Source organism: Oryx dammah, unplaced genomic scaffold (genome assembly GCF_014754425.2).
Source record: "Oryx dammah isolate SB20612 unplaced genomic scaffold, SCBI_Odam_1.1 HiC_scaffold_2, whole genome shotgun sequence".
NCBI lineage: Eukaryota > Metazoa > Chordata > Mammalia > Artiodactyla > Bovidae > Oryx > Oryx dammah.
In genome coordinates, this window is record NW_024070186.1 from 56972320 (window position 1) to 56988438 (window position 16119).

At 35.8% G+C, this 16119-nt stretch overlaps 1 protein-coding gene across 4 annotated transcripts in view; it reads right to left on the reverse strand.

Moving 5' to 3' along the window:
- ZBBX (zinc finger B-box domain containing) overlaps positions 1 to 16119 on the reverse strand; it is a 121388-nt gene that overhangs the window by 18835 nt on the left and 86434 nt on the right. For 2 of the 4 annotated variants that reach the window (XM_040248240.1, XM_040248262.1), the window contains 4 exons: positions 14951 to 15033; positions 12514 to 12653; positions 4610 to 4917; positions 407 to 560 (listed from right to left, as the gene is read on the reverse strand). In XM_040248240.1, the coding sequence (XP_040104174.1) occupies positions 407 to 560; positions 4610 to 4917; positions 12514 to 12653; positions 14951 to 15033 (685 nt within the window). The remainder of the gene's footprint in view (positions 1 to 406; positions 561 to 4609; positions 4918 to 12513; positions 12654 to 14950; positions 15034 to 16119) is intronic. The other 2 variants (XM_040248246.1, XM_040248255.1) reach the window with 2 other exon arrangements.

Here is a 16119-nt window from a genome sequence, read left to right on the forward strand (position 1 = left end):
GTGATACCAAGACCTGAGTTTTAAAGGAAATGACAGCTATGTCTGTGAATTTCCACAATCTTAAGATTTTAAGATTTGCTTTTAAGATGGCATCTAAGAACTGTAACACTTAACAGTTAATCAAGTGATTTGAAGATGTACTATTAGTTGATTAAGGGTCACACTTCTAATATCTAAAAATAATCTCAGTCTCATTATAGCCATGTTTTCTGACAGTTGCCTTAAATATAAATATTAATATTTGATAACTCTCATAGGGTCAATAATTCCAGCTAGAAAAGAAGAAAACAATTTCTTTTGGTAAATGGAATTACTCAGTATTGCCTAAGATGTTGACTGTTTTTTAAACGTGTCAGAAAGTTGTTAGCTTGGTCCACAGGCCATCTGATTTTATGTCTGAATTTACCTGCAATTGTAATCCTAGTATTGGAGGAGCTGCATTCTAAACTATGAGAAGGAAGTAAGTTGAGTCTTTCATTTTTATCAAAAACAAAGAATCTTTCAAGTCCTTGATATTGTTCATTTATGGGCTTACTCCTGAGGGCTATTTCTTGTAACAACTAGGAAACAAAATATTCAACAAAATTAAGTTATTTTATCTTATCCACACAAAGTAGCAATTCATTCATTGAGCACCCACTATGTTTTTAGCATGGATTTTGCCCACATCAAGTTTAGGTTCTGGTTGTGGAGACATAAATTGTTACACAACATTTATACAGAGTAAGTTTGGAAAAATGCATAAACTACATTATGGTAATGATCTGAAAGTTGCCATTAAATCTAAGGAGGATTGAAGTTCATTTTAAAAAAAATTAAGTTTTATCTTTTCTTTTCTTATTTTCTTCCCTCAGTGTCTTTGCACATAAATTACTCTGGAAAATAGAGTCATTCTCATATCCTATCCTTTTGACTAGTGTCTTTGACTATATGTAAAACAAATTCAAAGATGAAAGCAGAATACCAGATGGAAACAAATCTGATCTGATCTTGGTCACAGAGAAAATCCAAGTTAACAAAACAATCACTATGAAGAAAATATACAAGGGGAAACTGAGCCAAGAGTGAGCTAAGTAATTTGTGAAGTTTATACATACAGCTAAAAAACTAGCAGACCTAGATTCTGTATATAGATCTTGCTGATTTGAGGCCTAGGCTTCCCCTACTACTGTGTGAACTCTTATTTTGATATGCTTTCATCCTAGGGAAGAATATAAATGAGATTTATAAAGTACATGAGTCTGGTAGAAAACATTAGAGATGTGCCAGTGAGGAGACTGTGCTGGTGTGCTGTACTCAGTAAGTTATGTCCTATGCTTTGCGATCCCACAGACTGTAGCCTTCCAGGCTCCTCTGTCCATGGGATTTTCCCAGCAAAAATATTGGAGTGGGTTGCCACGGCCTCCTCCAGAGGATCTTCCAGACCCAGGAATTGAACCTGCGTTCCTGCATCTCCTGTATTGCAGGTGGACTCCACCACCAAGCAACTTGGGAAGCCCAGTGAGAGCTCTGCTGCTGCTGTGGCTGCTAAGTTGCTTCAGTCATGTCCAACTCTGTGCGACCCCATAGACGGCAGCCCACCAGGCTCCCCCGTCCCTGAGATTTTCCAGGCAAGAACACTGGAGTGGGTTGCCATTTCCTTCTCCAATGCATGAAAGCGAAAAGTGAAAGTGAAGTTGCTCAGCCGTGTCCGACTCAGCGACCCCATGGACTGCAGCCTACCAGGCTCCTCCGTCCATGTGATTTTCCAGGCAAGAGTACTGGAGTGGGGTGCCATTGCCTTCTCGGAGTGAGAGCTCTAGATGGGCTTAAAATACCATTAGAGTGGCCATCAATATTAACAGTTCCTTAATGTATCTAAATAATGCCCAAACGCAGTCTGTTTCAAGGTGCTAATCACACAATTAAAATTATTATAACTCCATTCAAATGGATAAGTCATATAAATGATAAACCATTACAAATTGAAGCTAGGGACCAATAAAGCACTTCCTTCAAAGGTAAGTCCAAGTCCCTACTCATGACATCTTCACCGGCTCTCCCAGACACTGATCGCCAATCCACAGAAGCCGTTCTGGTGGAGCTCATATTTGAATCAGACATTTGAAGATACGGAAATTTCTTTTAAAGCTTAGGTTAACAGAGAACAACGAGAGTGAATTTGTTTGTTTGCCCAATCTCATCTAGTTAACAACTGATATTTTCACATTTAAAACCAAGAGGTCCTGACTAGTTCATACTCTTCCTTGCACGTGCCTCCACCTCACTGCTGCTGCTCTACAACTAACTGCAATTCCATACCTTTATGAAGAACTCAATTTCTGGAGACTGAAGTGCAAAATGTACTGTCTCAAACTCTGAAGGAATGCCACTGCTAAAATCTGCCCCTACTGCTCACCAGTGAATTTTCTACGGGATCACAGCAGATTTCTAAACAGTTTCTGCTCAGGGAATTGTTTCTACTAGGGCAGGAGGAAAATAAAAAGTGCATGTGTAGTCATTTGGGATGAAAGGAAAGTAGATTGATTCTACAACTAAGTGTAAAGCACTGTGCTCTATGATTCAATCATTTACCACTTTTCTTTTTACAATAGTAGTATAAGGGATCAAAATTATTAGTGGTTTTTTAACATTTCAATTTTAATAATGAAATAGATGTGTACAACACATAATATATAGATGTGTACAACACATAATATAACTTTATCACACAATAGTAGTAATTTAAAAGACTTGCTTCAGGTATCTATACTACAATATATATGTTAGACTTTATATGTAACAGTAATTGCTGTTGTTGTTCAGTCACTAAGTAGTGTTTGACTCTTTGTGACCCCGTGGACTATAGCATGCCAGGCTTCCCTGTCCTTCACCATCTCCTGGCATCTGCTCAAATTCATGTCCATTGAGTCAGGGATGTTATCTAACCATTTTATCCTCTGCCACCTCCCTTCTCCTTTTGCCTTCAATGAATTAATTGTATTAATTTGTTGAAGCTGACATACACTATTACAATGTAAGTTATTTACTATAATTCCATCTGAGTGTATCCAGAATTCTTCTGGATAACACAGCACACGGTGTCTATGTCACTTAGCTCTAGGCACGATGCCCTTTGGAAACTGGAAAATCAGAGTTCTTGTTTGTTCTATTTGCTGAAATTCATCCCATGATCGATTGTTTTCTTTGTTGGAAAAGGGAGAAGTTCAGCTGAAGTGGAGGTTGATTTGTGGGAATCTATGACTTCCCTGGTGGCTCAGAGGGTAAAGCGACTGTCTACAATGTGAGAGACCTGGGTTGGGAAGATTCCCTGGAGAAGGAAATGGCAACCCACTCCAGTACTCTTGCCTTGAAAATCCCATGGACAGAGGAGCTTGGTGCAGGCTACTATCTATGGGGTCGCAAAGAGTCGGGCACGACTGAGCGACTTCACTTTCTTTTTTTTCTTTATTATTGGCTAAATTGTGGGAATGCCTTTCTACAAGGGGCTGAGGTTTACTTTTGTCAGATATATCAGGGCATCAGTAGACACAGGTCAACATTAGTGTTGCTGATTCCAATATTTCTTACTTGGAACTTGCAGATTCCAAGAAATGTATAATCAAACTTTAAACCAAAACTAGATGAAAGCCCAAGATTTCCATTTTTCAGATAAGATATTTATTGACTTAGGCCTGATCCCCTGCAGAAAGTAGTTTCCTTTCATCCTGCACCTGTGAGTGTGTCTTCTTGTGTATTCCTTCAGAGACAGAGCATACTTTTAGGGATCTAAGGTTTCTGCAAAGGTCTCAGTTCTAATTTCTCACTTTGAAAAGGAACAAGGCCTATGACTAAGTGGGTATAGAAATTCAATCCCCTGAGCAAAAGTAGCAGCAGCTCAATACTCATTCTGTAACTCTTTGGTCCTATCTTCAGTTTAAGTACCATGGCAATTCATTGCAAATGACTTTAAAATCTTGTTAAAATATTTGACTTGCCCAATTTCCAAAGAATTTAACATTTAATTTGTCCACATTCTAAATAACTCATTATTAATAATTATAATCACTTAAAATTTTAGTACATAGAACAGAGATTCAAATATAGTTTTTAAATTTGGCAGTAATGCAATAATGAGCTACTTTATCTTTTTCCTCTAAGAAGAAACAAAACTATACTCTATTTCTTTATTAGCTATATTCCTGAAGAATTACCTTTTAAATGTTATGTTTACATTAAGCCACAAAACTGGTTTTATCTACAAAACTGCAATTTTTTTTTTCATTTTAACCATTGACTATAGAGTAGAAAGCTAGAGAGGATTTATTATATTAAATTATTCATAATAATGAATTTCATCTAGGAAAGTAACAGCACTTTTACTATGGTGCATGAGGTGGGCCTTAAATTATTTATCATAGAAAGTCATTTGTTATAATGGCATTTACCATATTAGAATTTCTTCTGTAAATCATTTACATTCTTTCTCATAAGAGTTACTCTTCGACTATAAGGCTGTACATTTTAAATTCAATAGGAAGTAACATTTAAGAATATTCTGTGTCAATATAAATTTTTTATGATGATAATTATAAAATTTTAATACAATAAAGATATAATAGATATTTACCAGTGGTGACTCTGTAGTTTTAGAATCTTCGAAGTTTGGCCTCTCGTGCAGGTTGCTGAATTCCAAGGATATCTTGTCCTCTTGAGATAATTTCTCCTTAATGCAGGGTTTTTCTAAATCTGTACTTGGCAAAGAATCCTTGCTCTCAAGAGGTATATGGGAATCTTCATGCTTTTTATTACTTTCTATATCTATGCTTTCCTCTTTCAAATTTCTCTCAAAAAAATTGTTTTCCTGTAATTTTTCAATAGCAGGAGAGTATGCGTCAGGATCCACAAAGGTATCAAAATCTGCATGTGAAGTTCCTGCTGTTGAAAACACATATTTACAAAAGTTAAGTAAATACTTATAAATAAATAAATGGATTAAACTGTTCATTCACCAAAACTTCTGTGGTGTAAATATTTATCATTAAACACTATTTTAAAAATCAATTTTCTTTACTGAGTCCTCAGTTTTAAAGACTTTTATACAGCTTATGTTCATAAATGACAATCCTAATTTACCTATATATTCAGACTTAAATGATTTAGACTAATGGAGGGAGACAAGGTTTTATTTTATGATGCAATCTTGAAATTGACACGTTTCCATTTCAGCCTGAGGTTCAATTTCTACTTTTCTACCCTCTCTCCCACTCAAGTTTTATATCAGTAATTTATGAGAAATAATGCAGAAAAAAACCTTACTTTCCACATTTTACCTCTTTTGCTTAGCATAACTAGTGATGAGGAGAGGGCCACGAGAAGTCTGCCAGATGAAAGAACTGCAGCAGGTAGGGGCACAGAAAATGTTTGAGCTAAGACACCTGCTTCTGGAAAGCTACAAAATGAGCTAGATAATATTAATCACCCACCTCATTATGTCTGCTTCAAATAAATCACTTGGGGTAGATCACTGGTTTTCAACCTGGATGCACAATAGAATCGTCTGAAGTTACTCTTTAAAACTGTCAGTGTATGGGCCTGACCCCAAACCAATTAAATCAAACACTGACTGTGGGAATCAAGCATTTTGTTTGTTTGTTTCTTTCCCCCTCTCCCCGACCAAGCTCTCCAGGTGATTATAATGTGAAACTAGGATTATGAAACTTTGGTCTAGATTTTCTTAAGAATAAAATTCTTAAAAAAAAATTTACAGCATATTGCTTTCATTACCACATATACATATTTATCCAAACTAAATATAGCTTCATCTGATTAGCCCATATTCTCTTTCCAATATGCATATCTTATCTGTATAAATAGTAGAAGCTATAAACTAAAATAGTCTTCCATGAAATAAGCTCTGTCTTACAGCCCACTGCTGCAATCAAATGTTTATATAACTCAGCAATTGCACATACTATTTAGAACTTCCATTTTCAATTATCACCTCTAAATTGCATAAGTACTGTGAGAAATGTAATAAGTTGTATGTCAGAAAAATATTTTATAGAAAACCTTTATGAAAGCTATTCAATGTAATAAAACTTTTATGAAAATGCTGTACTTTCCTAATAAGCTTGAAAATAAAATTATCTGAATCTTGGGGGTTTTTTTTTGTGTGTGTGTGGAAGGAGATGTCATTTCCTAAGTGTAAATGTCTACAACTAACCTCTACAGTATTTTTGCTAGATTGTAAAATTCCATTATAGGGATTTATTGCTGCTGAAAAAGTGAGAGCACAACATTTTAATAATGCATACTATGTGATGCAGAAAGTACAGATATGATTTAATTTATTCTATTCATTAGAAGCCCTGTTAAGTCATAAAATATAGTTATCTGGGTTCAACATTCAAAAATCAATTATTCTAACCTGTCATATCAAGAGGCTAAGGAAGAAAAATCACAGGATCATATCAACAGATGCAGAAAAAGCATTCAACAAAATCCAACACTCATTCATGATAAAAAATCCTCAGCGAACTAGAAATAAAGGGAAACTTTCTCAACTTAATAAAGCCTACCTACAAAAAAACTAGTTAACAAAATACTTAATAATAAGAAACTAAACGCTTTATCTCAAATATCAGGAACAAAACAAAGATGTCCATTCTTACCACTCCTTTTCAATACTGTACTGGAAGTCATAGCTAATTCAATAAGACAAGAAAAGGAAAAAAAAGGTATGCAGACTGAAAAGGAAGAAATAAACCTGATTTTGTTCACAGATTACAAGAATGTCTAGGAACAAAATCCAAAAGAACTAACAACAACAACAAAAAAAAACTCCTGAAATTAATAAGTGCTTATTGAAAGGTTGAGGATACAAGTCGAGCTTACAAAAGTCATTTGCTTTCCTACACACTAACATGAACAAGTGAAATTAAAAATTAATAACATAGTACCATTTACATTAGCACATGAAATTGAAATACTCAGGTATAAATCTAAAAAAAAAATACAAACAAGACCTATATAAGGAAAACTGGATGAAAAAAATAAACTGGATGAAAGAAATTAAAAAAAAAAACAAACTAAATAAGTGTTTTTTTTCACACTAGTTCACATTCATAGATAAGAAGACTCAATTTGTCAAGATGTCACTTCTTCCCAATTTCATCTACAGATTCAATATAATCCCAATCAAAGTCTCAGCAGGCTATTTTGTATATATTGATAAATTGGTTTTAAAGTTTATATGCAGAGGCAAAAGACCCAGAACAGGCAACAAAATATAGGAAAAGAACAAAGTCAAAGGACTGACACTATACAACTTAGAAAATTATCATAGGGTTATAGTAAGCTAGTAAGCAAGGGGCTTCACCAGTGACTCAGTGGTAAAGAATCTGCCTGCCAATGCAGGAGATGGTGGTTTGACATCTGGATCAAGAAGATACTCTGGAAAGGAAATGGCAACCCACTAAAGTATTCTTGCATGGGAAATCCCATGGACAGAGGAGCCTGGCAAGCTACGGTCCACGGGGTTTCAAAAGAGTCAGACACGACTTAGCAAATAAATAACACAGTAATCAAGACAAAGTGATAAGAGCAAAAGTTATGAAAACAGATTAGTGGAATGGAAAGGAGAATCCATAAATAGATCCACATAAATATAATCAACTGATCTTTAACAAAAGAGTAAAGGCAATACAATGGAGAAAAGACAGTCTTTCCAACAAGTGGTGCTGGAACATGTGAATATGCACATGCCCCCAAATAAATCTGGACACAGACCATCTCTCTTCATAAAAGTTAACACAAAGAAATAATAAAACTAAATGTAGAATGCAAAACTGTAAAACTCCAAGGTGATGGGGGAAATTCAGATTATCTTGGTTATTCTAATGACATTTTAAGATACAACACAAAAGACAGGATGCATGAAAGAAATAATTGATAAGCTCAATTTCATCAAAATGAAAATTTTCTGTTCTATGAAAGATACTGCTATGAGAGTGAGGAGATAACCCACATATTTGGAGAAAATTTTTGCAAAAGACATACATAAAATACTGCAATCTAAAATATGCAAAAGAATTTTAAAATTTCAAAGTAACAGAATAGACAATCCGATTAAAAAATGGGCCAAAAACCTTAAAAGATAACTCAACAAAGATGACATATTTGGCAAATAAGCATATGAAAAGATGTTCAACAATATATGTCACTAGAGAATTTCAAATTCAAATGAGATACCACTACAGTTATTCAATTCAGTTCTGTTCAGTAGCTCAGTCGTGTCCGACTCTTTGTGATCCCATGGACTGCAGCACGCCAGGCCTCCCTGTCCATCAACAACTCCTGGAGTTTACTCAAATTCACGTCCAATAGGTCGGTGATGCTATCCAACCATCTCATCCTCTGTCATTCCCTTCTCCTTCTGCCTTCAATCTTTCCCAGCATCAGAGTCTTTTCAAATGAGTCAGTTCTTCGCATCAGGTGGCAAAAGTATTGAAGTTTCAGCTTCATCATCAGTACTTCCAATGAACATTCAGGACTGATTTCCTTTAGGATGAACTGGTTGGTCCTCCTTGGAGTCCAAGGGACTCTCACGAGTCTTCTCTAACACCACAGTTCAAAAGCAACAATTCATCAATGCTCAGCTTTCTTTATAGTCCAACTCTCACATCCATACATGGCTACTGGAAAAATATAGCATTGACTAGATGGACCATTGTTGGCAAAGTAATGTCTCTGGTTTTTAATATGATGTCTAGTTTGGTCATGACTTTCCTTCCAAGGAGTAAGTGTCTTTTAATTTCATGGCTGCAATCACCATCTGCAGTGATTTTGGAGCCCCCAAAAATAAAGTCTGTTACTGTTTTCACTGTTTCCTCATCTATTTGCCATGAAGTGATGGAACCAGATGCCATGATCTTAGTTTTCTGAATGTTGTGTTTTAACCCAACTTTTTCACTTTCCTCTTTCACTTTCATAAAGAGGCTCTTTAGTTCTTCTTCACTTTCTGACATAAGGGTGGAATCATCTCACTCACCTAGAGCCAGACATCCTGTAATGTGAAGTCAAGTGGGCCTTAGGAATCACCACTATGAACAAAGCTAGTGGAGATGATGGAATTCCAGTTGAACTATTTCAAATCCTAAAAGATGATGCTGTGAAAGTGTTGCACTCAATATGCCAGCAAATTTGGAAAATTCAGCAGTGGCCACAGGGTCAGTTTTCACTCCAATCCCAAAGAAAGGCAATGCCAAAGAATGCTCAAACTACCGCACAATTGCACTCATCTCACATGCCAGTAAAGTAATGCTCAAAATTCTCCAGCCAGGCTTCAACAATACATGAACCATGAATTTCCAGATGTTCAAGCTGGATTTAGAAAAGGCAGAGGAACCAGAGATCAAACTGCCAACATCCGCTGGATCATCAAAAAAGCAAAAGATTTCCAGAAAAACATCTATTTCTGCTTTATTGACTATGCCAAAGCCTTTGACTGTATGCATCACAACAAACTGTGGAAAATTCTGAAAGAGATGGGAATACCAGACCACCTGACTTGCCTCGTGAGAAATCTGTATGCAGGTCAGGAAGCAACAGTTAGAACTGGACATGGAACAACAGACTGGTTCCAAATAGCGAAAGGAGTACGTCAAGGCTGTATATTATCACCCTGCTTATTTAACTTACGTGCAGAGTACATCATGAGAAACCCTGGGCTAGATGAAGCACAAGCTGGAATCAAGATTGCCGGGAGAAATTTCAATAACCTCATATATGCAGATGACACCATCCTTATGGCAGAAAGTGAAGAACTAAAGAGCCTCTTGATGAAAGTGAAAGTGGAGAGTGAAAAAGTTGGCTTAAAGCTCAACATTCGGAAAACTAAGATCATGGCACCTGGTCCCATCACTTCATGGCAAACACATTGGGAAATAGTATAAACAGTGACAGACTTTATTTTGGGGGGCTCCCAAAACATTAAAAGACACTTACTCCTTGGAAGAAAAGTTATGACCAACCTAGACAGCATATTAAAAAGCAGAGACATTACTTTGTCAACAAAGATCTATCTAGTCAAAGCCATGGTTTTCCCAGTAGTTATGTGTTGATGTGATAGTTGGAGTATAAAGAAAGCTGAGCACTGAAGAACTGGTCCCTTTGAACTGTGGTGTTGGAGAAGACTCTTGAGAGTCCCTTGGACTGCAAGGAGATCCAACCAGTCCATCCTAACGGAAATCAGTCCTGAATATTCATTGGAAGTACTGATGCTGAAGATGAAACTTCAATGCTTTTGCCACCTGATAAGAAGAACTGACTCATTTGAAGAGACCCTGATGCTGGGAAAGATTTGAAGGCAGGAGGAGAAGAGGACCACAGAAGCTGAGATGTTGAATGGCATCACTGACTCAATGGACATGAATTTGAGTAAACTCCAGGAGTTGTTGATGGACAGGGAGGCCTGGCATGCTTCAGTCCATGGGGCCGTAAAGAATTGGACATGACTGAGCAACTGAACTGAGCATGGCCCTGCCCATTAGAACAAGACCGTTTCCCCCTCAGTTAGTCTCTCCCATCAGGAGGCTTCCGCCTCTTATCCTTCTGCATCAGAGGGTAGACAGACTGAAAAGAACAATACGATTATTAGGATCACAAAAATCCAAAACTCTGACCATCCAAATACTGGCAAGAATATGAAGAACAGTAAGACTCATTAATTGGTGATAATGAAAAGTGGTAAAGTCAATTTGAAAGACAGTTTGGTGGTTTCCTACAAAATTAAATATATTTCTTACCACATGATCCAACAACTGTGCTCCTTGTTATTTACCTGAATGAGTTAAAAACTTATGTCTAAACAAAAACTCACATATGGATTTTTGTGGCAGCTTTACTCACAATCACCAAAACTTGAACACAACCAAGATGTCCTATAATAAGTTAACATATAAAAAAGTTGTCATACATCCAGACAATGGAATCCTACTCAGCAATAAAAATAAGTGAGCCATCAAGCCACAAAAACATATGGGGACACCTTTAAATGCATTTTATTAAGTAAAAGAAGTCAATCTGAAAAGACTTGTATGATTTTAGCTATAACCATCTGGAAAAGGCAAAACTGGAGAGCAAAGAGATCTGTGGTTGCCAAGGGTTAGGAAGGAGTGTAGTGTGAAAAGGCAGAGCACAGAGGATTTTTACAGCAGTGAAAATACCTTGAATTATTCTATAATGTTGGTTACAAGTCATTATACATTTGTCCAAACCCACAGAATGTACACCACCAAGAGAGAACATTAACATAACCTGGGGACTCAGTAAAAATGATACATAACGAATGTACTACTTTGGTTTGGGATTCTGATAGTGGAAGAAGCTATGAATTTGTGGAGGCTGAGAGTATATGCGGACTCTGTACTTCCTGCTAAATTTTCCTATGAACCTGAAACAGCTTTAAAAAATAAAGTCTATTTAAATAAATCAAGAATCTTATAAAGTAACACTTAATAGGCATTTGTATTTAGCATTTTCCCAAACACAGTTGTAACACCATGCCTCAGGAAGATTAAAAATAGCTCATGGCCTAGACTTGGAGCCCTGCAAAGGCCTAAATTCCCATATGGATATAGTTCATGGTCATATGATCTAGAAGCTTAGTAGCCGAAGATGTTAAAATCAGCAGGATTATCTTAAATCACTGTTCTCTACCATCTGCTACCCAGTGAAAAGGTAATCATCAGTTTTACTATGAGTTACTTTAATTAATGATCTCTGATCTCTCTCAAATTCTTCACATAAGTAATATTTATTGGTTTTTCTGAAAATCTAAGATAAAATAAAATCCTAAATAGATAAAAGCAGATTAGAAATCATCTAATTCCCATATTTTAGTTTTGGTAAATGAGACCTAAGAAAGGAAGTGAGATGTTCAAGGTCACACAGTGATTTAAGGCAGAAATGAAAACAAAATCTGACCCCCAGGCCAGGATACTCTGCTATGACTGTCTTTAAAATGATCTCAGCATCTGGAAATTAAAACCAGACATTAGTACATAGTATTCTAATCTATAGATCTCCAGGGTACAACTAGTAATAACAATGTAGCTATATAAAGAGATGATTTGTATTGGTTTGGTTTTATCACTTATGTAAAACTTTACAACTCAAATATTTTAGGAAAAGAAATAGTGCAAGGGAGAACAAAGTAAAGCATGCCAATCAGACTTCTGTCCCTAAAAGCCCAACCATGTAAACTTTTAAATGATAGCTCGGGTATAACTTTCAGAGTAGTTTTATATTGGCTGTTTTTTTCTCTGAATACAAATACCATTATCCATTAACTAAAAAGAATATTTGATAGAAAATTACATATTTTCAACCAATGTGCTGAGTATCAAATTTGTTGGGTTTAAAATGAACAGCAAAATAGGCAAAGCTTTATATAACCTGCAATACCTATTAATTTTATAAAATTACTAATATTCACTGTTAATAATATTAAGCAAAAATTTAAAAAGTTACCTTTTGAGTTATCTTTACAAAGAAAAGAGTTGTTACTCGGATGAAGGTGGAAGAGGTCAGATTTTCTCTTGGTAAATGCATGATGTTGATGGATATCATTTTCATACAGAAAAGCATTCTGATAATCACGAAATGTGTGACTTTCATGTTTAGGGACAAACAAGAGAACATAGTTGAAAGAAATTATACATAAAAATGTTAAAATACTCAGATTATTGAAATAAATATAGTAATTTACTTATTATTATAAATTAATAAATTAAATTATAAATAAATAAAAATAAATTTTAAAACTCAGCTTATTAAACTAAATACAGTAAAACCTTAAGGAAATAGGGTTATTCACATTAATTTAATACTTGTATCAACATACTGTAGACGCATTCTAAAACAGCAAGTACCTTAACAGTATTATGAATTTAAAAGAAATAGGCAACTGGAACAAACCTGATTTAACGGCAAATTTTTCATTGAAAGTTTCTTTTTTAAAAAATAGTCTAAAGTAAGTTTAATTTCTTATGGTCTTTCTTCTAAAAATGAATAGATATCTTTCCATCTCATCAAGCTGATGAAAACAAGATTTTATTGCTTAAATAAACTTTTTATTTGTTCATCATGGCTATACAGGTTCAAAAGCCTTATGTGGTATTTACATCTCAATTTTAATGATGATTACCATATACAAGCATAGTTAAAACTGAATAACACTTTCTATGAGTTGAATTTAATAATACTTGATATTATGTAAGCTCTACATGGTAGTGGGTGGGTTAGTCACTAATCCGTGTCTCTTTGTGACCCCGTGGAATGTAACTGCCAGGCTCCTCTGTCCATTGGGTTTTCCAGGTGAGAATACTGGAGTGGGTTGCCATTTCCTTCACGAGGGGATCTACCCTACCCAGAGAGGGAACCTGCATTTCCTGTTTTGCCGGTGATCTCCTGCATTGCAGTCTGATTCATTAGTGCTGAGCCCACCAGGGAAGCTGCAAGCTCTACATAATCCCACCATAAAAACTCATGGATTATGCTTGACCAGAAAGGTTCTTTTGTGTCACATATGATCCTTTATGACTTTTCTAGAAAAGAAGCTCCATGGGCACCTCCAAAAACCCAATATGCAAAACTATTGCCAAACCATAATCAGTAACTCTCTCTGCCTGTCTAACATGGAGGTCAAGGGAAAGGCTTGTGATAAAATATATAAAAGAATCAAATTAGAGAATAGAAATGCTGTACTTCCTTAGGTTTGTAGTAGTGCATATAAGTATAAACCTCTTACCTACTGACCAGAATCTGGTTGTCTCCTGCCAAAAGCACATTTGCTGCTAGATATCTGGGTCTATGTGTCCAAAGTGAAAGTGAAAGTTGCTCAGTCCTGTTCAACTCTTTGTGACCCCATGGACTGTAGCCTGCCAGGCTCCTCTGTCCATGAAATTCTCCAAGCCAGAATACTTTCAGGTCCAAGGGCATCACTTAGGCCCACTGCTGTTCCAAAATACTGACAGGGGCCTAAGGTGATCTGAACATATAAACAAAGAATCGGTGTAGGGGCTACCTAGTAGAAGCTTCATTCTGCTGTTTACCCAACTTAATACTTTGCAGTCAAAACACCTGAAATCCTAGCCAAGGTTTCAACGGCAGAGAGGACTTGGAATAATTTATATATTACTAGTAGATATAGCAAGATGTTATTTTTCATTCAGAAATGACAAAATTTTTTTAAAAGTTACAACCTGAATCATTATAATTCATTTATTTATCACACAGTAAAATCTATCTAAGAAGTAATCTATAGTTTGGAGGCTTTTTTTTTTTTTTTTTTGTCTCTCAACCTAATCATTAGTATACATTTTTATTTAGGGTTCATAACAAACTGAAGCAAGCAAAATCCAAAGAGTATCTTTGCAGAAAGTAAGAAAGTTTATATGAAATCTATAAGACTTGGTCAGTCACTTCAAATAATGACAATTCCTAAATGAGGCATCTATTAAATAATCCAGATGTTAGGTAAAGCATAAACATATAATATAGATAATTTTCTAATTATTGAATGCTGATAAATATTAATAATATTGTGTGCTATGCTCAGTCATGTCTGACTCTCTGCAACCCCATGAACTACAGCCCTCCAGGCTCTTCTGTCCACGGGATTTCCCAAGCAACAATAGTGGAGTGGGTTGCCATTTCCTTCTACAGGAGATCTTCCCGGCCCAGGGCTTGAACCTGTGTCTCCGGAATCTCCTGCACTGCAGGCAGATTCTTTACCACTGAGCCACCAGGAAAGCCCAGTAATACTGTACCCAAATTTAAAGATGGCTTAAGTAAAATATGTTTTAACATTAAATTCATATGCTTTTTATGTTGTGGACTTCTCAAAAGATAGGAAATTTTTTGTGAGTGTTTAACAAGCATCAAAAGTGAATTAGAAAGATCTTACCTTTGTTGACTGTCTGCATCTGCTAACTCAACTTTATAAGGCACAGCATTTCCTGATTCTTCAAATTCTACTTCATAAGTCTTCTTAAACGAATGTTGTATAATATTAGTATGTTCAGCTAATTTATGATACATTAACCAGCTAACTTATTCACAGCATTTAGAGAATTTTTCTTCTCACAAAAAATGTCATAAACTCACTGACTATATGCCATAGAACATGAATTCCAAGAGAACTAAACAAATTCAACAGATAATTGTTGAGAGCTTTTGCTGTATAGTTCATCTTATCACCACTATCACACCCAGAGCCAAACATAACAACTTAGATTTTATTTTGTAACCACAAAGTGCCAAGTGAAGTGCAAGTGTTAATCACTCAGTTGTGTCCGACTCTTTGCAGCCTCATGGAGTTCAGGCTCCTCTGTCCATGGGATTTCCCAGGCAAGAATACTGGAGTGGGTTGCCATTTCCTTCTCCAGGGTATCTTTCCAACCAGGGATCAAACACAGGTCTCCTGCATTACAGGCAGATTCTTTACCACTGAGCCACCAGGGAAGCCCTCAGTGCCAAGTAGATGTTTCTAGTTTTCTGACCAGCATGTCATAAGCTTACTCTATGCTGCAACAATTTAATGAAGAGCAGCCACAAATATACATGCCTGTATGTGCTAATTTTTTCAGAATCTTCAATTTATCCAAAGCAGAAATAAATATGTTGCTAGGCATACACACACACACACACACACACTGCAGAAGCTATTAACCTAAAAAAGAAAGTAGTATGTCAAAAAGTACTTCCCCTATTGTATTCCTTCACTATGACAACCATAGAAAGAGCAATATTGAGGACAGTGGGTATATTCAGTTACTAGAAGACGAGAAAGTCAGAAATGCATTCACCCCGGAGCTGTAGCTCTGACTTACTCTAGCTCCAGCTGATTTTACTTGGTGTTTTCCAGAGGCTTATATTCAAGTTATTATTATACTAAATCCATTAAATCTTAAAACTATTGTTCCTTTAAATAAGAAGTATTAAATGACATTCAACAAACTAAATGCATAAAAATTTTATTAAATAAATATCATATAATGAGAATAATCTTTGTTTAAAAGCATAATAACATAGAAAACTAAATACTCGGTTGGTCAAAAAGTTCATCTGGGAACG